The sequence below is a fragment of the Pseudorca crassidens genome, chromosome 14 (assembly GCF_039906515.1).
Source record: "Pseudorca crassidens isolate mPseCra1 chromosome 14, mPseCra1.hap1, whole genome shotgun sequence".
Taxonomy (NCBI): Eukaryota; Metazoa; Chordata; class Mammalia; order Artiodactyla; family Delphinidae; genus Pseudorca; species Pseudorca crassidens.
Window position 1 is genome coordinate 84,357,104 of NC_090309.1, and position 23,944 is coordinate 84,381,047.

The 23,944-nt window shown below is 43.9% G+C and overlaps 1 protein-coding gene across 1 annotated transcript; it reads left to right on the top strand.

Annotated features, from left to right (window-relative positions):
• Positions 1 to 686: 686 nt before the first annotated feature.
• Positions 687 to 23,818, top strand: PDIA6 (protein disulfide isomerase family A member 6). Its single transcript, XM_067703689.1, has 13 exons — positions 687 to 836; positions 6,216 to 6,357; positions 9,639 to 9,696; positions 10,142 to 10,268; positions 13,369 to 13,475; positions 15,158 to 15,288; positions 15,687 to 15,801; positions 16,333 to 16,473; positions 17,252 to 17,336; positions 17,459 to 17,531; positions 18,656 to 18,814; positions 22,646 to 22,742; positions 23,349 to 23,818. The coding sequence occupies exons 1-13, from the start codon at positions 818 to 820 to the stop codon at positions 23,415 to 23,417; spliced, it is 1,323 nt and encodes a 440-aa protein (XP_067559790.1). The 5' UTR covers positions 687 to 817; the 3' UTR covers positions 23,418 to 23,818.
• The last annotated feature ends 126 nt before the right edge of the window (positions 23,819 to 23,944 follow it).

Sequence of the window (23,944 nt, forward strand, 5' to 3'; positions counted from 1 at the left end):
ACCGTGTGAACTCATTGCTAGGGCCCCTCTCGGGTGAGGAAGTAAACCCTGTAAGTTAGGAGCTCTGAAGCTTAAGCCCCACAGGGTTTCTACAGAGAACTGAGTGCCTGTCTGTGAAAAGCTTTGCAGTCTTGTGCCCTGGTCGTGGGAACTTTTAAAGTAATTCAACAAAATAAATACTTGTTGAATTATGTTATATACAGTATGTGTTTAGCAAGTGTTTTATGACTGAATACTCGTTCGGGCACAGGAAAAACTAATATGTCATTTGATAAGGTCGTAGATGTACTGAGGGCCCAAAGAAACTTATCCTCCCTAGAGACAAAGAGGATAAGGGTCGGGGGTGGGGGGGAACAAGGGATGAATGAGGGTTGGAAACGGTCTCGTTGGAAACAAGTGGGCAAAGAGAATCCTAAGGATCAGAGAGGCAAACCAAGTACTGTACTCCTGGAGAGAAAAGGACGGAGAGCCCAGGAGCCACCGTAGGTACGTGAGAGACACGCGGGATGGAGGGGCTGGCCTGCCCCGCCCCCAGCTAGTCCCTCCTTCCGTCGCTCGCCCCGCCCCCTCAAAACCCAAACCGGTAACCTCTACCCGGCTGCCTCCCATTGGCTATGCAAATGAGAGAAGTCTGTCGGGACCAATAAGCCGCGGCCACGGCTTGGTGACGTCTTCCGGCCCTCCCCTGCCGCACCGCCCCGCGTTTGCCTCGCGGGCCGAGGACTGGACGTGAGGCGGCGGGGGCGCGGCACGGCGGAGGGGAGGCGGTGGCTGGACGAGGCGGTGGCTGGACTACGCGGTGGCCCCGGACCTCGGCATGGCTCGCCTGGTGCTTGGTAGGCGCAGGCCTCTTCGTCCGGGGAGGGTGGAGGGGCAGCCTGGGAGACCGGGAACCCCCGTGGCGGGCCGCGGACGGGGGAGCGAGCGGGTGCGTGGCCTTGGCCGGGCCCGCGCTGGCGGGGAGGGTCGGTGGCCCGGCCCACGCGGAGGACGCAGTAGGGGAAGCCCCTGGGGCGGTGGGGGAGCTCCGGGGACTGGGGCTGCTCTTGGCCGGAGCCCCCTGCGCGGGCCCTCGGGCAGAAAAGTGCGGGGCGCGTGGGGAGATGAGGGCGCCCTTGGCGGGGGCGACTTCCTCCCATCCGGGAGGAGCGTGTGCGCGAGCGCGGCCGGAGGCGGGAGCCCCGCGACCGGGCTCGCACCCAGGGCGCCTGGGACAGCTCCGAGCGTGGGGCCGAGTGGCCGGTGCCGGGCTCCGGTGAAGGGGCGGCGTTGGGCGGGCCGGGTGTGAGCGAAGGCCGGGAGCTGCCTTTGAGCCCAGAGACCGGCTATGGCTGATCCCTGGCCGAGGTTGGGTACTGGGGGGCCACCTAGCAGGGGGGCCTTGTTCTGGGCCTCGAGTGTGTGCGGGAGAGTCACGGGCTTCTCACACTGAAAGTTGTCCTCACCACCTGTTTTATGGAATTCCCACTTGTAAAAAACCTGAACTATCAAAACCCGGTCCTGAAATAAATCCTTCCTAAAGCGGGTCTTACGATGCAAGAGCACTTTAAATGTGGTTGCACTTCTAACAACCAAATTGAACCCAGACTTTCTGGACTTACGTAAATGTCAGTTTTAGAGACTACAGTAGTGTGGTTGAGGATCCCGTTCCTTCCTGGGCTCCCCTTGGTCCCAGCCAAGGTGCTCTGACAGTGGATACCTGAACACTGTGGATCCAGATAGCAGGGCTTGAGTCCCACCTCTCCGTCACCCCCGCATCTACTAGCTGTGTGGCTGGGAGCTAGTTACTTAACCACTCTGGGCTAGTACTCCATAGGGTTGTTCTCAGGATTAAGGAATTTATATGTCCAAAGAGAGTAAACAAGATCGAAATATTTGCCGTATTAGAAATATTTGCCGTATTACCGTAGAGAGAATAGATGAGGGGGAAAGAACTTAGTTTCTGTTCAGTTGCCTGCGAGTGAGTTCAGACAGGGCTGTGGAAGAGTGTAGGATTCTTACAATTAATTCATTATTATAATAAATGTAGTCAGCCTTTGGGGCGCCCTCTCGGTTTCTGGACGAGTGCTTTGGGACCACGTACTCTTGCTAGCAGGTGTGGGACGGAGATGTTAGTGACGTGGATTTATAACATCCTTTACTACCCTGGAGGAATCATGGGAGGCCACAGATGGCAAAATCATCTGCTCACATAGATTCTAGACCCTTGGGTGTTCCGGTTTCCCGTCGGTGCTGGTTATCAGCGAGTGGAATGGCCATGTGAGTTTTAGAAACAGAACGGTATTGGTCAGCCTTGACCTACTTTTTATCATCTTAAGTGGGCTGAGGGGTTTTGTGGGGGTAGTTGCTGACTACTTTTCAGCTGTTGGAATTTGTACCTCTTCTAATGCTTTTCTGAGTAGCATTTTGATTTCCTTGTAACCCTGCTAGGTCTTACTGCCTTCTGAGGAACTTAGGTCTTGAACCTTCATCAAGACATTTCCACTGACAGCCATTTATGAGGAGGGAATGCTCCCGTGAGAACCAGGCCACTTCATAGATAAGAAAAGTCCAGCCCCCTTACTAGGGGGGGAAAAAAGCTCAAGTTCATGTCCTACTGAGTGTCATTAGGCACGACCATCTTTGTACAGCAAGGAGGCCCATTCCTGAGGTAAACAGTCTGGTTCATCCTTTGATGACTCCGGCCTGCTTGACACAGCATGAGGAGGAGAGTTCATTGTTTATTGCTGTCCCTGATTGGCATGAGGAGGGAAAGAAGGTAATTCTCCTGCCACAGGCCATAGAATGCCCCTCCTGGGGTTATGCTTCTGTAGGCTCCAGCCCTTTGGTTAAAATTTGGGGTTGCATAGCAAGGTGCTGTTTCTAATTATGTGGCCTTAGGCAAGTTACCTTTTCTGCTCCATGTCCTGTGCTAAAAATGGGCGTGATGATACACACCACATAGAGTAGATGAGCTACTGGTACACAGCGCTGTGTGAGTGTTATTCTTAGTTAAGACGGCAGTTTTTGGAGGGTACTTGGACAGATACATATATCAGAATGTCAGCCATACCCCATTCCCCTTGTAAGATTTTCTCTTAAAGAAATCATATTTATTTGAGGAGGGAAGAAGTATTAGAATTTTTAGTATTGGCCTGTTAATAGAGAAAAATGGAGACCATCAAATTATGTCAGTAGTGGATTAGGAACATGATACAGCCATTAAAAATGGTTACATGGGGGGTAATGGGTAATCCATAATTACTTATGTAGAAAATGTAACTTATTTTGAGTGAAAAAAGGTTACAGAAGGGAATGTATGTAGTAAGATCACATTTATATAAATTTTTAGGCCTCTGTATAGTGTAGATGTGTTAGTTAAGAGTACCCACCAAAATATTAATAGTTCATTCTGGTGGGACTGTTGATAGTTTTTCTTTTTTTGGCTTTTCTCATTTTTGAAACTTTCACAAGGAGCTCAGTATATTGAAAAACTAATAACTCCTACGGATTTTTTTTTTAAAGAAGATAAACGTCTTTAAACGTAGTAGATCTCCATAGAGGATTTCCTAAGACCAGTCTTCCTCTCACGCTTACTGAGAACTAGGACTGTCTCTGCTTAGGTTCTTGATTTACTTGCTTTATTAAATATGTCGAACTCTGTAATCTTCCCTGCAGCACCACCAATAGAAATATAGTGCCAAGTTTGTATGTAATGTTATATTTTCTAGTAGCCACATTTAAAAAGACAAAAAGAAGTAGGTGAGATTAATTTTAATATATATTTATTTATCCAGTATATCTAAAATATCACCTCAAGAGGAAATCAATATCAGAAATACTAATGAGATAATTTACTTTTTTCCCCTACCAAGTCTTTGCGATTTGGTGTGCTGTTTACACCTACAGCACACCTCAGTTGGGGGCAGCCACGTGTGGCCAGCGGCTGCCATGTTGCACAGCAGTTAGCAAGGGAGCCTCGCTTTGTTTGGCTTGACCTCCATCCACACCCTTTCCCACCTCTTGAGATGGAAGACGAGGTCATTCGGTTGCAAGCTACCCCCGTCTCTGACTCTGGGTTCCCTCCCAGCCTCCTAATTCAGGCATTTTGTTACATTATTCCCTGTACTTTAGCCTCTCCCTCCACATATTTCTTCACTTTGTGCTCAGCTCACTCCCATCTTTAAAAAGAAAGCTTCCTTCTATCCCCCATTTTCTTACTGTCTCCTGCTCTTTCTAAGAAACTTGTTTAAAGAGTTATTGTGTGATTTTCACAGCTTGTCCCCTCCTGCTCTCTCCAGCCCTGTGCAGCCTGACTGCTGCTTACTTTCACTACTGTACCTCAACTGCCCGGGACCCCAGTGACCTCTCTGTCATTATATCCAGTGGACAGTTTGCAGTCGTTCCTACTTCACCTCCCAGTAGCCTTTGTTACTGTTGCTCATTCCGTCTTTCCCCTGGTTTATGTGAAACCGCTCTCCTGATAATTCTCCATCCACTGTCCACACTGCAGCCAGAATACTCTATAGAAAGCAAGTCTGATCCTACCCCCTGCATGGTGACCCTTTAGTGGCTTCACATCACCCTTAGGAAGGTCCACAGTTAAGTTCCTGCAATACTAGTCATGTCTATCATTCAAATGCAGTGTTCTCAAACAGTGTCATTGTTATTCATGCCCATGGCATACTGAACATTTTTATCTTGAACACTAAAAAGACAACATGGTTTAATGGGTAGAGCTTGGAAGTAGAAGTCAGGGAGCTGCTCTCCCAGTTATATGTGTGACCACAGACGGGCCACTTGCTCTCTATCTGCCCTTGTTTCCTTATTTACAAAATAGGGACGATTGCCACGTTCTCGTTAGTAGTGCTGTGAAAAATCAAGTGGATCCAATGCGTTTGAAAGTGATTTAAAAATTCAAAGTGCCTTGTAAGTATAAGGTGGAGGATTTAGCAGTAGAACAATTAACACCAGTATACACTTATTCCAGAAGAAGTTTACCATTGGGTTGTTCAAAAAGTTCCATTTGAAATCTTCCAAATTCTGTTTACAAAGTAAGCATGTGAAACTGTGACTAAGATGGCATATACACACATGCTTTCTTAGAAGACAGGTGAGTCTCTTATAATTCTTTGCATCAAGAGATTAAAAGAAGGAAATTATATGGTCATCTCCATAGATGTTGAAAAGAAAGTAATAGAAATTTCTTTAATATCATTAAGTTTATCTGTTTCAACCCAAAAGCTAGCAAATGGGAAAATATACCTATTAAAGTAAAAAACGTTCTGTTATTTAGCATTATTCTGGAGATACTAGACAATGCAGTTAGAAAGCAAATTATATATTTTATAAAATTTCATATATAACATATATAATTTATGTTGTGTGTCTGTGTATACATACACAGACAAATTTAAAGGAGGTAAAATTCTGACATTACCAATTCAGAAAACTTGGATTTTTTAAATATTCAGAACTTGTTTTTCTATGTAATTGTTATAATCTGCATGTAAGTTCCCAGAGTAGCAACAAAAATACACTTGGTCCACAGTGTGGCTAAACTATGCTATTAATGATACAGACTCTCTGTCCTTCCTTTATAACACTGTTCACATGAACATTCTTTGGGAGCTCATCCTGCAACACTGTGAGCGCCTGATGATGTGCCATGGATAGTGTTAGTAGAAAGAAAAATATTTAAACAATCATTGCCCTTAAGAGAGTCACAGTCTAGTAGGGGAGGCAAATAATTATTTTTCCCATCAATAAGCTTTAATAAAGATAGCATGCTAATACTGCAACTGAATAACACAACAAATACCATGTGGATTATCCAAGGTCACAGAGCTAGATGTAACTTCCCCATTTTCCAGTGCCCTTGCCCATAAAACGGTGATAATAGTACTGCCTCATGGAGTGTGGTTGTACAGAATGAAGGTGTTAGTGTAGGAAAAGCACTAAGAAGAGTATTTAAATCTGGTCCCAAGGCAGCTCAAGAGATGAGGGTGTGGGCTGTCTGTTCCCTTGTTCAGCACTGCACCGGGGGGACTCAAATTCCAGGGGCTACAGCAGCAGCCAGGCTGGGGGTGGGAGTTGGGGAGAAGGGGGTTAGGAGAGAGCTGACCCAGGCTGTCCTCTGTAAAGGGCCTTGGTCAGTTGAAAAGGACTTTGGTGGCCCACATTTCCTGTCAGCATGAACCCTGATGTTGATGGTGTGCTTTTTGTTGTTGCTCCAGGTCTGATGAGCTGTACCCTCTTCATAGCAGTTAATGGTCTGTATTCGTCTAGTGATGATGTAATCGAATTAACTCCGTCAAACTTCAACCGAGAAGTTATTCAGAGTGATAGTTTGTGGCTTGTAGAATTCTATGCTCCATGGTAAGTATTATAAAATAGTTGTCAGTTATTTATGGTACTTTATAAAATTAAGAAAAATACTACATAAAAATGTAATTTTATTCAGCCGTCTCGTTTACCTAGTTTACTGATTAAGAGGTAGAGGACACATCCATGTAATACTAATAAGAATAGATCTCATAATGGCAAAATATAAATAAATAAAAGAGGTAGAGGAGAGGGAAACTGTTGATTGAGTCTGTTAAAGGGTGCAGAGATTGAGCCAATGACAAAAAAAATGGTGGAAGTAGCTAATAGTTGCAAGAAAGAAGGAAGGAAAAAACCCGTATAATTTTAGGAAGATACATCTTTATGATGAGGTAAGTGGGGTGAAGATGGAAGGGAAATTGAATTTTTTTTTTTTTTTTTTTTTTTTTTTGCGGTTCGCGGGCCTTTCACTGTTGTGGCCTCTCCCGTTGCGGAGCGCAGGCTCCAGACATGCAGGCTCAGCGGCCATGGCTCACGGGCCCAGCCGCTCCGCGGCATATGGGATCTTCCCGGACCAGGGCACGAACCCGTGTCCCCTGCATCGGCAGGCGGACTCTCAACCACTGTGCCACCAGGGAAGCCCGGGAAATTGACTTTATGCAGAGAGAATATCGGGCAAAGGAAAGGGAAGGACCAGTGGTTGACTCCATTTTGTTTCTTGAAGAGGGTTGCTTCCAAAAATATGTAATTAGAAAATTTGGTTTGATTTAAAAGCTCTTCTCTTGCCTTACATCTGTTTCTGGGGCGGGGGGAGGGGAACAAACTTGTAATTACCATTGAAATTAATAGTGCCCAGTTTCATACAGCTGACCCTTGAGCAGCACAGGTGTGAACTGCACCAAGTCCACTTACATGTGGATTTTTCTTTTTTTTCCAACAAATTTGCACTGCAGTGTTACACAATCCACTGTTAGTTGAATCCATGGATACAGAGGGCTGACTGTAAAGTTACATGCAGATTTTCCACTGCAGAGGGTCAGCACTTCTAACCCCCATGTTATTCAAGGGTCATCTGTGCAGTCAAAATGCAGTATTATTTATGTAGTTAAAACCTTTAACGGAAACAAAACAAAAAACCAACAAATACACATGTATAAAATAAAGGCTGTAGGATCACAAAGGAAACCTAAAATGTTGGAATAACATTATTAAAATAGCAAAATAAATCTTGATATGATTATGTACTACTTATTTACTGGAACGTAAATACCAACATCTAACAGCTAGCTACCATAATACTGAAACAGTGATGAACATAAATGATGTTTAAAGATACCTGCAACAACTATAGTGGTGATAAGAAAATAGCTGTGATTTTTATTTGTGACAGTCACAAGTACTAACCAACTATGATATGTTGTTAATGTTTATAACTGAAGGAAATCCTAAATTTCAATTACAGGTTAATGAAAATACAGGATTTTTTCTTTCCCCATCAAAGTTCACAGAGCCCCTCAATTTTTATCCACCAGTCCTTTGGGGATTCTTAGACCCCAGTTGAAGAACCCTTGAGTTACAGGGTGTGCTGCTATATTTATATTTGTGGCATTTTGATCTGTCTTTACATTGCTTTACATTGGAATTGAAGGGGGTATATACTCTGACAATCTCCGATTTGAGTCCTTATTTCATTAGAATAAATTGAAATTAAAGAGGCACAAAGTCCTGTAAAATTTTGACTTGTGGACTTCTAAGTAGCTCACCTAAATAGCAAAACATACTGTATATGTAGTATGTAGGATCAGCATTTCAGGACATTTTGCTGAAAGATCCTGACTTTTAAAATATTGGATTGGACTTCCCTGGTGGCGCAGTGGTTAAGAATCCACTTGCCAACACAGGTGACACGGGTTCGAGCCCTGGTCTGGGAAGATCCCACATGCTGTGGAGCAACTAAGCCCGTGCGCCACAGCTACTGAAGCCTGCACGCGTGGAGCCTGTGCTCCGCAGCAAGAGAGGCTGCGCGGTGAGAAGCCGGTGCACCACAACGAAGAGCAGCCCCCACTCGCCGCAACTGGAGAAAGCCCGTGCACAGCAATGAAGACCAATGCAGCCAAAAATAAATAAATAAAATAAAATATTGGATTAAACTTAAGCCCCTATGAAAGGTGATGTTATATAGTGATTAAGAATGTGGGATCTGGAGCCAGGAAAACCTGTCAGGCAGCTTTGTCACTGGGTGGTATTGGGAGGGTTTCTTAACTTCTCAGGCTCTGTTTCATCATCTGTAAAATGAAAATGACAAAGCCTGCTTGCAGGGTGGTTGTGCTGATTAAATGAAATCCTGTATGAAGAGTGCTCATCGTGGTGCTGGCACGTGGCATTGGCTCATTAGCTCCTTAGAGACTTAATTAGAAGAAAATATACTTTGTTTAAAAAAGGAAAAAGTCACCTATATAGATAAACTAGCTATGCTGTCTTCATACAATGGGTATTATACAGTGATGAAAATAATACAGCTACCTATAACCTTGATGACTGATTTAAACATAACAGATTTCTGTATATATAATGTTTAAAAGCAGTTTTCTATGTGTGTTATATTTCATGATAATTCTTTGCAAGTACTGGTACCTAAAAGATTAAGATTATTTTTCCTTGTGTTCGTGTGACTGTCACTCATTCGTGTTCTTTTATCACCACCTTGCGGTATCAAGTGCTTTTCACTTGTTAGCCATACTAAATGGGGACTACATGTGCATTTTTACCTCTACAAGCTGCTTGTGGGAGCCAAAGAACGTTGAGATTTAGGCACTGGAGATCTAGACTCTAAAACAGTTGCCTCATCTATAAAATGAAAAGTTTGGACTAGATCAGGGACTATCAAACCTTAATAGATTTAAGAGTCACTAGTAGAACTTATTAAAATACAGGTTCCTGAACCCCTTCTCTAGGAACTCTGGTTTCTTGGGGCCCAAGAACCTGCACTTTGCTAAGCCATACAACTGGGACCGCACATGAGGCACATTTGACCAGATAAACACTAAAGTTTCCACTCAGGGAGAGAGTTATGAATGATAGTGTTTGTTTAAACTCTTTAAATACACTTTAACTCAGCAGTAATTTGGAAGCTTTTTTATGATGATATGAAAGAGGATCATAGTAGAATCAGGACAGTGAGTTCCTTCAGGTCACCGATCATGGTTTTTAGTGCTCTTCTCCCTGCAGGTCCCCACCCTCAGGGCATGTCACTCAGTAGACTGTTGGTGAACGTTTCTTGAATTGGGAATCAAGGACTTAACTGTTGCCTTCTTTGTGTTTTCATCCCCTGAAAGGTGTGGCCACTGCCAAAGGTTAACACCAGAATGGAAGAAAGTAGCAACTGCATTAAAAGTGAGTTTCTGAGATGTCCACATTCACCTGTGTATGTTAAAATAAGTTTAATTAAGCAAATGGACTTAATGTACAATAGGAAGTTAATTTGCATATTGAAGCCCAATACTCTTGTTCTGGTGCCAAAATTATGTAGGGAGCAAAGGGATACTGTACATTCTAATTTTTATCTTGTCTACTTTTGTTAATTCTGTTGCCCAGTTAAATGGCATGATTATGCTTAGCCGTGCTAGTTCTGGGAGCTGCACAGTTTCCTCACAGGCTGACTTGCATGTTGCCCAGCTTTCCATTTAGGAATGGTTTCCCAGGCTAAAGTTCTCATTGATTCTGTTGGCAAATGGATCCTTTACTATCTTGTCTCTGAGTCTACATCATCAGATGATGGGTTCTTGTGGAATCTGCTCTGGTTGAAAGAAAAATAGATATTTCTTTTATGTTTCCACAGGATGTTGTAAAAGTTGGTGCAGTTGACGCAGATAAACATCAGTCCCTGGGAGGTCAATATGGCGTTCAGGGATTTCCTACCATTAAGATTTTTGGATCTAATAAAAACCAACCAGAAGATTATCAGGGTAAGGACTTTTCCTAATTACTTCATTCCATTGGTTGGAATTTTAATTTGAGCAGGTAGGTAGAAAATAGGGAACCTGGGACTCTATAACCTGTTGGCCCTGCTACCTGCAAGTTTTTCACCCTCTTCGTGCCTGAATTTCCTTATCTGTCAAATGGTATAGAGTAATTCCTACCTCTTCTGGGTTGCTCTAAAGACTTAATATGTGTCAAACAGGTAAAAGTTTTTTTATTACTGTTTATACTAGGTTAGGCCCACGGGCTTAGCAATGGGAGAGTAATGATGTTTCGTGCTTCCCTCTTTTTCATTACAGTTTTTAAAAAATACTAGTTACTGAATATTTTATAGTTAGTTAATATTTAATAAGTTTCTTTAATTACTTAATATTTGAAAAGATCTGCAAGTGTTTTCTTGCTCTGATTGCTCGTCCCTTCACTGTGGGGCGGGTCTAGCATATCAGCGTGGAAAAAGAAGAGTCCTGTAATTTGGAAGTCAGTTTAAACTATTGCTATTACTATGGAGTATTTTGCCCATGAATCTTTATACCTTGTAAACATGTATAGTATCTGAATATTAAAGCTATTATTTAGTCTTTTAAACTATTGATAATAAAGAAGTCCCACAAGTTCTTCATTTTATAGACAGTGGTCAGTTGTATCTGCTGTGAGTCACTGAGGCAAGTGGGCAGAGGATCTTGGCTCAGATTCCCTGTTCTTTTACAGAATCGCCTGTTATTTAAGATGTCACAAGCATCATATTTAAGACAGAATTGCTAAGTTGAGCCATACCCAGGGTCCAATAAAAGTATTGGGCGTAATGTATTTAAAGTTTAAATTATGGCTCATTTGATCTTTTTTTTAAAAAGATTTTGTTACAAGGGGCATGTAAGTGACTAAACTTAGAGTCTAAAATCTTAGGTTTTGCTTTATGTGAGAGGAACAAGTTTTCAGGGTTGGAGGTGGGGAGAATCAGCATCACGATAAAAACAAAGTGACTGTTGTCTTATCTGTACTTGGTGTCCTGCATTGTATCCAGCGGATTGAGAAAACATTCTCAGAAAAGGGAATGTGAAGGGAGCAGAGAAACCATAGCGTGAGCTTTGAAGACAGCCTGGCCTGGGTTTAACTGCTGGCTAAACAGAATACCTTATCTCTCTGGATCTGCTTCTTGTTTGTAAAATGGGGATGTGAAAACCTGTTTTAGGCTACTGGAAGTTTCACTGAAATAGTACATGTAAAGCATGTAACTTGGTAAGTGTCGGTGTGGTTGGTACCTCACCAAGATGTGGGTCAAAATACTTGGGGATGAGGCCTTAGACACATCATTTCTCCTAGACTCCCCAGCTCTAAAGTTCCATAAAATGATCAGTTTCATTTTTCTGACTAACCACCTGCTTTTCTGCTTTGGAATATAATTTGTTCATTTTGCTAACTTGTAAAAATGGAATGTTTAGAGCAGGGGTTAGCGTTTGTCCTGCTGCTTGTTTTTGTAAATGAAGTTTTTCAAAACACAGTCACGCTTGTTCATTCGTATGGTCTATGCCTACTTTCACACTAAAACAGCAGAATTGAGTAGCTGCAGCAGTATGGCCTGCAAAGATGAAAATAATTACTGTTTGGTCTTTTGCAGGAACAGTTTGCTCACCCTTGGTCTAGAGTGAGAAAACCCTCTCTGTCTTTTTCCCTAGTGTATTTCTTTTTTTTTCTCTTTTTTTTTTTTATATTTTCACTTTAAAAAAAATTATTTGGCTGCGTTGGGTCTTCGTTGCTGTGCGCAGGCTTTCTCTAGTTGCAGCGAGCGGGGGCTACTCTTTGTTGCGGTGCACAGGCTTCTCATTGCGGTGGCTTCTCTTGTTACGGAGCACGGACTCTAGGCGTGCGGGCTTCAGTAGTTGTGCCACGTGGGCTCAGTAGTTGTGGCTCGTGGGCTTTAGAGCACAGGCTCAGTAGTTGCGGCGCATGGGCTTAGTTGCTCCATGGCATGTGGGATCTTCCTGGACCAGAGATCAAACCCGTGTCCCCTGCATTGGCAGGTAGATTCTTAACCACTGTGCCACCAGGGAAGTCCCCCTAATGTTTTTCTTGATTTGGTATATTTCCAGGTGGAGATTGGTGGTGGAAGGGGCACTGGTTCAGAAGGTGGAGGTGTCTGCAGTAGATAAGGAGCAGAAGGCTGTTTTTATGTTGAGGTCTTGCCTTTCTGTCTCAGGAAGTGACATACTTGGTAATCTCAGCCAGGATGCAGTGCAGGATGATCTGAACACACTCCGAATGCTGCTGTTGTGTATTTTCTTTCTAATGTCAAGTCTGAAGCGTTCTCAGAAGTTTTTAATCTCTTCCTGGGCAGTTTGATTAGAAAACTCTATTTTTAAGAAAGGAGAAGAAAGAAGAAACTTTCTAAAAAGATTTTGTTAGTTTTGCCTTTAAACTCTGAAGATAGTCTCAAGGCATATATTATCCATATTCTTCTGAGTCAGTTAATAGTCCCCTAACTTCTTGAGCACATAGTTTTTGGTAAACTTCCAAAGGCTATTGTCACTATCTTTAATACGGGGCTTGTTACTTCCTATATTAGGAGTAAGTTCAGCTACAGAACCTAAAAGCCCAAAATAAGTGTTTTAAGCAAGGTAGAAAACAGTGGATTGCTTTCCAGTTTCTTAGCTTCGGACCCCTCGTATCCTACTTGTTATTATCTCAGAAATAGTTTTTCCATTTGCCTCATTTGGTACTTTGTGTTTAGAAATTTCCCCTGCTCTCTGAACTAGATAACCTTCTTTTTCATCTGTGTACGCGTTATACATTCAGTAAACATTTGTGAACTGTTCTCAATAGTAGATGGTATTTATGGGTGAACAGAATGTCCTCGCTCACACTAATAACCTAACACTGAAGAAGAGGATTTAGTTTTTCCCAGCATAAAGTCTAGCAGGAAATACATTCTGGAAGAAACTGGCTGTCTTAAAGATACACGTGGTGTTAGGTCTGTTTGAACATCAGATGAAGCTGACAGGTATGTAAAGGTTCAAGTCTTCAGGTAGCATCCGATGTAGGCTCCCAGCCCGCCTGCCCCCGCTCACCTGATGGCCCGTTGTCTTCCCGCAGGTGGCAGAACTGGTGAAGCCATCGTAGACGCTGCTCTCGGTGCTCTGCGCCAGCTCGTAAAGGGCCGCCTTGGAGGCAGGAGTGGTGGATATAGTTCTGGAAAGCAAGTAAGGCTGTGTATAATGTCAGTTTTTAATGTGGCGTGATCTTTAAGCCTGACTGTAAACTCCGCGTAGAAGATAATTACTTCTTAAAATATTTTAAATTGGTGGACTTCCGGTTAAAAAGTAATAGGAGGTTGATTCCCTCCAAAAGGGAGTCAGACACCCAGCCTACTCGCGTGGCCCCTCAGAATCACTGTCGCCATAGCCAGTCCTAGGGCATCCGCCACAGCCGCAGGCCGGGAACCACGGCCCGAGATGGCTTCCTTGGCCCAGGGCCGAAGGACAAGAGTTTGGCCTACAGTGGGAGAAAGAGCCCCAGGCCGTGGGAGTGGGAATCTGGCTTCCATGGCGTTTGTAGTTCCAAAGTGGAGAGAGGGAGACCAGCTCTCCTCCAGGTCAGCTTTGGGCAAACGTGGATGAAATTTGGATGACCTCCTGGCCCGTGTCTGTGGCAGTCGGGCTGAAATCCCTGGGCATCTTTACATAAATGGACAGGGAAGAAGATTCCTGTTCTCTGGATTGGTATTACAGATTCCTGTGTGTGAAATGTGGCGTAGTTATGTTCTTGCGAAAAGGCATTGAATTCTTCCTGGTACACACAGGCACACCTCGTCGTGTTGCACTTTTTACAGAGTGAAGGTCTGTGGCGGCCTTGTGTCGAGCAAGCCTCTTGGTGCCATTTTTGCAGCAGCATTTGCTCACTGTGTCGCATTTTGGAGATTCTGGCAATGTTTCAGTTTTTCATTATATTTATGGTGATCTTGATCGGTGATCTTTGGTGTTACTATTACAAAAAGATTATGATTTGCTGAAGGCTCAGATAAAGGTTAGCATTTTTCAGCACTGAAGTATTTTCTAATTACTGTATGGTCATTGTCTTTTAGATATAATGCTAGTGCACACTTACTAGACTACAGTATAGTGTAGACATAACCTTTATGTGCACCAGGAAACCAAAGCATTCATGTGAGTTGCTTTATTGCGATGCTCACTTTATTGCAGTGGCCTGGAACCGAACCCGCAGTATCTCCAAGGTCTGCCTGCGTGTGTACACACAGCCCTTCACTCTCTTAGGAGGCCAGTGAGACTAGCTTCTTTAGACAGACTCAGAGCTCACCAGAGATTTCATGATTTTGCCTTTTATTTCAGACTTAGACATTTAATGAGCACAGTTGTCTTTCCTACCCCCATGGCTTTTGGCCCAGGCAGCGGAAAGCACTGTATCGATCCTGACTGCTTCGTGGGTTTAGTACTGAAGAAAACTCCTTGAAAAGATAAAAGGATGAAATGTTATTTTTAGCTTTCTTAAATGGTAGGGACTTTATGAAGAGGTACTAACTGGATGTCCTGGGATGAACCAGCGCTGTTCTGAATTAGAATGGTGTTATTAAGGTGGTTCTTTGAGCCATGCTGAGGTTTCTCTTAATGAAGATAGAAGGGGGGGTGGAGTTCAGATACACGTTCCTTATTACACTGAGTGTACTGCTAATTGTTTGAAAGTAAATACTGTTTGCCAAGTAAAAAGAATAATATTAAGGAATGTCCCCAATCTGAGTAAAATAGTTTTCAGTTGAAAGAAGAACTCAAAACTTTTAAGTTGTAGAAATGATTATTGTTATACATATATTTAGAATAGGATTAGTGTTCGTTTTGGCCAAGTTGTAACTTAATGTCACAAATGACAGGGTAGAAGTGACAGTTCAAGTAAGAAGGACGTGATTGAGCTGACGGACGACACCTTTGATAAGAGTGTTCTTGACAGTGAAGATGTTTGGATGGTTGAGTTCTATGCTCCTTGGTGTGGACACTGCAAAAAGTAAGTGCTTTGTACCAGGTGCTTTTTTAAGTCAGGTGCTTTTTAGTCTGTCCACGTGGCTCACTTTGAAAGAGCTGAACCAGGTCATAGGTAACCTCCAGGATCTCCTCCCCAAAAGCTCCGGCTCTGAATGAATGTTAAACATCGGCATTAGGGCCGAGTGTTTCCTCTCGTCATATTTTCAGTGATTAACAGGGAGCCGGCATCCAGAGTTGGGGGGCGTGGTGGACGAAGGACCAGGAAGTGAATGTGAGGGGGCCATCATGCCTTTCGTAAAGCTACACACAGAGTGTTTCCCAAGTGTGATTTAACCGGATTGGGCAGAAATGCGCGCGCCAGTTGAAGTATCTGTGCTCGCAGTTAAAATACGCTGTTAAAGCGCGGGTATATTTCTACAGTCTAGAGCCAGAGTGGGCTGCGGCGGCTACAGAGGTAAAAGAGCGGGCGAAAGGGAAAGTGAAGCTCGCAGCTGTGGACGCCACCGTTAACCAGCTTCTAGCCAGCCGATACGAGGTGCGTGTGCTTCCGAGGCTGATGCCTTTGTGAGGTGCCCTGTGTTTTCACCTGCTACACCATCTAGTACTCCTGGGCTTTCTAGGACGTGGGAGGGGGGAGGCTAGCCGTTTTGTAATGACGATATTACATCGTTTTACTGTTGTAACAAGTGAATCTGGCACTCAAGACTGTTGGGGGCTTTTTAGTTTTGTTTGTTTTGTTTTCAGTATCGCACTGCCTGTGTGTTTAATGTGAGCCCGAGCTTTCGCGGGTTATTCGTACAGCTTTTGAAATTGGTTTATTTGTTCTAGAGCACATAGACTGTGTTAAGTATATATCCAGGGTTTGAATAAGATTCGGCTAAGCCTGGCAGTGAGACTGTTAAAACCCCCTGATTAACAGACCTCTGTGTGCTGTCCCTTACACATCGATGCAGGCTAGGGAATATTTTTGTTACATTGAATTACCTATAAGGTAGTTTTAGAAACCATAAAGATCTTATTTCTTATGAAATGGTAATTTGATTTGTACTCTGATATTTTTTAATAGATTAGGGGATTTCCTACAATCAAGATATTTCAGAAAGGCGAGTCTCCTGTGGATTATGATGGGGGACGGACGAGATCCGACATCGTTTCCCGGGCCCTTGATTTGTTTTCTGATAACGCTCCGCCTCCTGAGCTCCTTGAGGTAATTAAACCTCTTCAATCACTTGTAGTAAGGGAAGCTTTTCCGGGCTGATGATAGAGGATATTAAAGCAGTAACAGCTTGCTGTCTTTTCCAGTAAGCTCTTTCTCTTCTCTTTTAAAATTCTCTCTTTAGAGTGTTTTTGTGCTTTCAGATGGGGAAAACTTGTCTGAAAATGGCTGCCTGTCATAAGTTTTAGTGCCAAAATAATCGCACTGTGAGCAGAAGTGTACCTTAGCGTCTTAAAGATAGAACGAATCCATTCTTTCATTTATTGCTCTCAAAACAATAGCTAACATCCATTGAGCACCTGACCATGTGACAAGCACGGTTCTGGTGCGTCTGTGTGGACTTTTCTCATTTAATTCTCCTCTGAACACTTAGAGGTAGATACTGTTTTTAATCTCCATTTTAAATATGGGGACACAGGCACAGAGAGCCTCAAATTCATGTGAATGTATGATACGTGTAAATGTGTCTTTTTTATCTGTCCAAACGACTAAATGTCGTAGCCAGGCTACGCGCAGGTATTCTGACCGTCCGTGTGTGTATACAAATGCCTCAGCACCACCGCGGACAGATGGCTGAGGGATAAAAGCAGAAGTCTTCACAGAACGTCTCGTGGTGTTTCTGTAACGCACACAGAAGTGTTACTTGGGAAGAGGCTTATCTAGCTCTTGAGTTGCTTTGCGCGTAACGAGAGTGACGGTGCTCACGCCAGCTTACCTCTGGGCTTTGTGTCACGTGGCCTTCCAACACCCTGTCTTCTGCGCCCCGCAGATCCTCAGCGAGGACATCGCCAGGAAGGCGTGCGAGGAGTACCAGCTCTGCGTCGTGGCTGTGCTGCCGCATATTCTAGACACGGGTATGGCACGCCGCTTTCCATTCGTTGTGCTGTGTTCCTCGCTCTGAGAACGCTTAATTGACAGATTAATTTTACCCATTCCTTTATTTTTACCTTAAAATTTTTTTGTCCATTTACATCAGGAGCTGCAGGCAGAAATTCTTACTTGGAAGTTCTTCTGAAGTTGGCAGACAAATACAAAAAGAAAATATGGGGGTAAGTTATCGAACTGTCTCAGTGTCGTCCGGGTAGAAGAGTGCAGCGCTGCGCGAAAGCGGCTCCCTCTGTGTTTTCTGTAGGCTCTGTTCCTGGGCTCACTTTGGCATGTTTTTCTATTTAGGATATAAAAACACTGACCACCTAGGAGGAAATGAAGTCATGCAGGCCTCTTATTTATAACACACTTATTTGTACCCCAGCGCACTTTTTCTTAGAGGAATCGTGTTCTGATGGCGGTTGGTTCTAGGCTAGCAGGGAAAAACGCCATTAGTGACAGAGTTCAATTCTAGCAGAGCCTCGAAGGCTAGATAAAGAAAGCAGAAGCAGAGGTGTGTACCCTCTTCTGAGTGAGGGCCGGACGCAGGCAAATGTTTAAAACAAAGCTTGTCTCTGTTTCCATTGTATTAATAATCTTTTTGCTCCATGTCGTCCTTATCCGCTGCTGTCCCAGGCACCACGTGTCCCTGCTTTCCCTCTCACAGTGGCCTCACACCGCCTCCGTTAGTCCAGCAGGTGTTTACTGTGTGCCTGCAGAAGGCTGCGTGCCCAAGTTCCTTATTCTTCTCCCTTGTATGAGTGGAGGGAAGAGGTTTTTTTTGAGCGTTTTCTCCTTTTTTTTCTTGTGGCCTCTCTGCGGGGCATGCAGGATGTTACCCCGACCAGGGACCGGACAGCCCGGGAAGCCCCAAGGGCAGAGACGTGGTTGAGCATGTTTGTATGTATTAAATAATGGCATATCCTTAACTTTTAAAAAGAAGTTGTTACACTGCTGAAGAATGTGCTTAATAACCCAAACGATGTTGGTAGGATTTCAGGTGACAGAGAAAATTCGTCAGGTTTGTTGGACAGTATTTTGGGGACTGAGGGGAAAAACAGTCCTAGAGATAGACCAGTCTGTTTGGGGGACTTCTGGGGTTAGGGTCTAGGGAACATAGGAGAGGAACTGTAGTTACTTCAGAGCACATCTAGAACACATTATTTTAAAAACTAATCTTGAATTTTTCATTTATTTTTTCACCTATTTCATTCAAAAGATGTGTAATCTTTTGCTCTTTAATTGTTAGTCAGGTTCTGACTAACTCAAAGGGGATCTTTGCCCTAAAACCAACCTGCTTTTCTAGGTGGCTGTGGACGGAAGCCGGAGCCCAGCCTGAGCTTGAGAATGCGCTGGGGATCGGAGGGTTTGGGTACCCCGCCATGGCGGCTATTAACGCACGCAAGATGAAATTTGCTCTTCTGAAGGGATCGTTCAGTGAGCAAGGCATTAATGAGTTTCTCAGGTAATTCCTTGCTTCTTTGAGTTGTTTTTGTTTTGTCTCTTTGTTTGGTTCTATTGTGGTAATTGGTTCCAAACTAGATTTATATAGACTAGGCAATAAATGGAATAGTTTTGTATTTCACATTTCAGAGAATTAACGTTTATAAATTAGAGCTTTGGAGTCGTCTTCCTGTGCGATGGAAGTCTTCTACTTAGTGAGTGATACTAGCACATTCCTCCTCTCGGGCCACCTCGCCATTCTGTGCACTTGGCATTGGGCTTGTCCTCATTCTCATAAAGGTCTCATATGGGCTACAAGCAGTCCCGTCTCACCCACTCCCGCTCTAGGCTGCTTTGTACCCCTGACTTCAGGTGATAAGAGTTTCCACCCCTGGGCATTGGATTTAGAATGTAGTTATTTGAAAATGAGTGCACTAACTGAAGTGACTCCAAAACGTGCAAACAATATGGTAGGTTCTCAGACTCAAAACCAATTTACAGAGCTCGCTAAGCTGCCCTGTTGTTCAACTCATCCTAAAACTGACTTAGTCTTCATTTAGGCAAATACAGAATGTTAACCCATACTTTTCTTAGATTTGTGGTGATTTGATTAATGCCTCTTCCCTGTTAACTGTGAGTTCCACAGAGTTTGAATCTTTTACACAAAACTTAGCCCTAGTCGCCACTGTAGAGCCTGGCTGGTAATAAGCTCTTGTAAATATTTATGAATGAACGATTGACTTCTTGTCTCTGGAACAGTTTCAGTTAGGAAAGGCATCCCTACCCTCAGGGACATTGGCAGGAAGACTACTCATAAGTGTGCTTCATCCTTTTTCAACAGCGAATTCCAATCTAGAAAACCTTAGAGCTCTGAGTATAGGAGAGTAGTAAGTAACCTTGAGACTAAGCCTCTGGACTCACGTAAAGTACAGAGGAGGTAAATGCTTCCAGGAACAACAGCATGTTGTAAACTTGAGACAGTTACTTTTGCTTGAGATCATACAGGTCACTGGTTCTCAAACTTTGTGTCTTGGAGTTAACAGAAAACCTCAGATTACCAGTGGAGAAAAGTCTGCGGTAATGAATAGGAAGGAAACAAAACGTGGCAGTATGCTTGTTTCTAGCCACATGTGAGTCTTCTTTTCTAAGGAGACTGAACTTGTACGGAGCATGTCACTAGTGAGGAGACTGCTTCCAGCTGGCCGGGGTGGGGCCTGGCAGAGAGCTGGCGGATACATCTGCTTGGTGGCGAGAGGCACCAGCGTACGTACTTGAAAAACCACACACCTGCCACGTTCTGCGTGGCTATTGGAAAACCAAGGACAAAAACCATCAGTGCGTATACGCAGGTCGTCAAACAGCCCATAGAAGTTAATGGTAACAGTGAAGCTAAACTAACAATTTATAAATGTAGGGGCAGCAATTGAACACTGTGGTCAACCCAAGGTGACATTAGTGGTTTCTGCATCTTTCCTTAAGAATGTCATGTTATGGGAGTTCCCTGGTGGCCTAGTGGTTAAGATTCCGGGCTGTCACTGCCATGGCCTGGGTTCAGTCCCTGGTTGGGGAACTGAGATCCTGCAAGCTGCACGGTGTGGCCAAAAAAAAAAGTCATGTTGTGTTCTATTGGAGTAGCAGCCAGAAAAGGCAAGTATATAATTGTACTTTACGCCCCCAGAAGTGAAAAAGGGCCTGAGTCATATATTGGCTTGGCCAGAAAGTTCGTTCACGTTTTTCTGTAAGATGTCAAGCGAACTTTCTGGCCAAGCCGGTATATGCGTTCGTGGCCATTCAGTTTGAAGGCAGTGGCCATGCTTCTCCAGGCTTTCTTAGTTAGAAGAGAGATCTGTTAGCATTTAGCCTAAAAGGAAGATGGAGCCAGAGGGCAAGTGTGTAATTGAGCAATTAAAAAACCTTTTTTGTTATTTTTTAAATGATGATTGAACTCTCTGCCCTCAAGGTTTTGTTCCTTTTTGAAGGTTTGACATCTTTCCTCTAGTCTGTTTGCTTTTGCCGCTGACATTATTAAGCAGGAACCTAGAGGCTGATGTCGGGAGCTAATAAATAACCTGATTAAGGACACAACTAGTAAGAAGCAGAACTGCTGACTTTTTATTATATACACGGGTTTGTGTTTCCCACATAAACCAGAGCCTGGATTGTCCTGTGCCTTTCCCTAGTAAATTGAGCCATTCTGGCGGACGTAGTAGCCTGCGTGTGACACAGGTCTGACTTATTGCGCTGAATGCCTCTGTCCTACCCATACAGCACAGTTCATGGAATGGTGGTAAAGTGGGCTTTTACATATTTATAATCCTGTTTTCTGAATGTAACTGGCATGTGTACATCAAGGTTGCTCAACGTGGGCGCACTCAACATTCTGGGCCGGGTAGTTGTTTGTCTTGTGCATTATAGGATGTTTAGTAGCATCCCTGGCCTCTACCCCCGGATGCCAGCAGTGTACACACACACACACATACACACACACACACACACTCACACTCAGTGATTTTTGAGTTGTGACAATCAGAAATGTCTTCAGACATTTGCCGGATGTCCGCTGGGGGCAAAAATTGCCCTCAATTCCAGAACCGCTGACACACGTTGTCAAGTGTGCGAAGTAGCCAGAAGCGACGGGTAAAATTACCCAGTTTTCCTACCGTGCACAGTAACTACTGTCGGACACATACAGGAAACTTGACATCCTGTTTGTTTTTCTTTTACCCATATTCTTTTTTTTTAATCGAAGTATAATTAATTTACAAATGTGTTAGTTTCAAGTGTACAGCGAAGTGATTCAGTTATGCATATATTTATCTATATATGTATTTTTCCATTTCTTTTTCCATTATAGGTTATTACAAGGTATTGCGTATAGTTCCCTGTGCTCTACAGTAGGACCTTGTTGTTTATCTGTTTTATATATAGTGGTGTGTAAATGTTAATCCCGAACTCCTAATTCTAAGCACCCTTCACCAAGGATATCTGGAGGCGCCTTTTTTTTTTTTTTTTTTTTGCGATACGCGGGCCTCTCACTGTTGTGGCCTCTCCCGTTGCAGAGCACAGGCTCCAGACGCGCAGGCTCAGTGGCCATGGCTCACGGGCCCAGCCGCTCCGCGGCATGTGGGATCTTCCCGGACCGGGGCACGAACCCGCGTCCGCTGCATCAGCAGGCGGACTCTCAGCCACTGCGCCACCAGGGAAGCCCAAGGGGGCGCCTTTTATAAAGCAGCCTTGCTCACCGTCTGGTGATCGCCTCTACATCCTTCCAGGGAAATGTTTATCGATACCTGCCAAAGTCAAAACCTAACACACTGTTTCGTGGTACAACTCTTCTGTCTGAAAGCTTGACATGTGTGAAAATTGCCACCATCACCTATAGATCTTTGAGGGGGCCTGTGGGTTCTGCTTCCTGTTAGAAATCTGAGAAAAGGATTTCAGTTTTAAGGTACCATCTTTCAAAAAGCCTTTCTAAAGTCAGTGTGGAATTTTGTTAATCAAGTGTTAGTGTTGGTCTAGACCATGTTCTGGGTCAACTTTGATCGTTTTTACACACTTAAGTTGTATTTTAGCAAGATATGTTTGCTATTTTGTTTTAATTATTGGTAGTACCTGGCTTTACCTACTGCCAAGGCCTTAGTCAGGAATGTCATTATATTGTCATCTGGTTACATTGTTGTCCCTGATTGAAAAGATAATACTGTTCATGAAGTGCTTTTCCGGGGAGGGAGGTGAGAAATGCCTCTGTGCGGACATAGCAGGGAGTAGGGAAATCGTTACTTTTGAAAAGTTGTTTCTCCATCCGCACCAGCAGTCCGTCGTTAACCCCGTGCTCTGCTCACTTTCCCCTAAGGGAGCTGTCTTTTGGGCGTGGATCTACAGCCCCCGTGGGAGGTGGGGTCTTCCCTGCCATCAGCACCAGAGAGCCCTGGGACGGCAAGGACGGCGAGGTGAGTCCCGGGGCCGAGCTGTGTGTGAGCAGGACTCGCTGTCGGGGCTTTGGTCCAGCCCCTTACTTTCCCGATCCCTGTGCATCTTTGCTACTTGTAAACCAGACCTTTGCATCACACCTAAGCCTTGCCGTGAGCATAACCTGAAGAATCACCCTCACGGGCCTTTCGGGGTGTTCTTTGTCGCAAGACCCTTCATCCCATCCTCCGTATTACACGGTGCTACGTGGCATAGGATATTCGCGACAGAGACACCGAGATCAATTTCAGCGAGGTTGCTTTCCTGACTGTTACCTGTAAAGTGAACATTTAAGCTAGAATTCATTAACTTTGAGAGAAGTACAAAATTGTAGCTTTGAAATCAGCATTTATTCCGGTACACTTCTGCCCACCCCCCTCCAAAGGACCAGTTAAATAGCTGTTAGTTTTCTATCTATATAATAATAGGCAAACTTAAAAGCAGGAGCTGGACTGGGGAGAAACTTGTGACCAGAGCCCCTCTGGAAGTTCAGTGCTCTGTAAACTGAGATGCCAGACTTCCAGGTCGCCCTGTCTGTGGTTCCGTGTAGACCCTGCAGGGCCTGATGGTGGCTTTCCGTTTTACAGCTTCCCGTGGAGGACGACATTGACCTGAGTGACGTGGAGCTCGACGACCTGGAGAAAGATGAGTTATGAGAGGTGCCGCACAGACTCGAGTTTTCTTTTCTTGGGAGCGGATTTTCCAGCAGTGAAGGAACATTCTTTCCAATCAGATGGATCTACCAGTGGCCTTTTTAACCAAGAAGTAACACTGATTGGTCATTTGAAAACACTGCAACAGTGAACTTCTGCGTCTCAAGAAAACAGTGAAAAATTCTGTGAATTGTCACAGCCGGTGAATTGGGTCGTTTCTGTCAAATAATATTTTGAAGAAAACTGATGGGCTGTTTAAGCGTTTTTCCCTCCCTCTGACTGCTGCTTGAATGTTCTTGGAGGCTGTTTCTTACATACCAGGTTTTTTAATGTGATCCTTTCCTTTGAATATTAATTGCTTTTTTCCATTAAAGAATAAAACTATTTTGGACAATGCCAATAAATGTATGAAATTAGTGTCCACATCCTAAATTCAGTAAATTAGTACTATGAAGGGATGACCTTGATGTCTCTCCTCCCTGTAAACCTGTGGTTCACATGACACCGTCTGGATGCCTGCCACCACACAG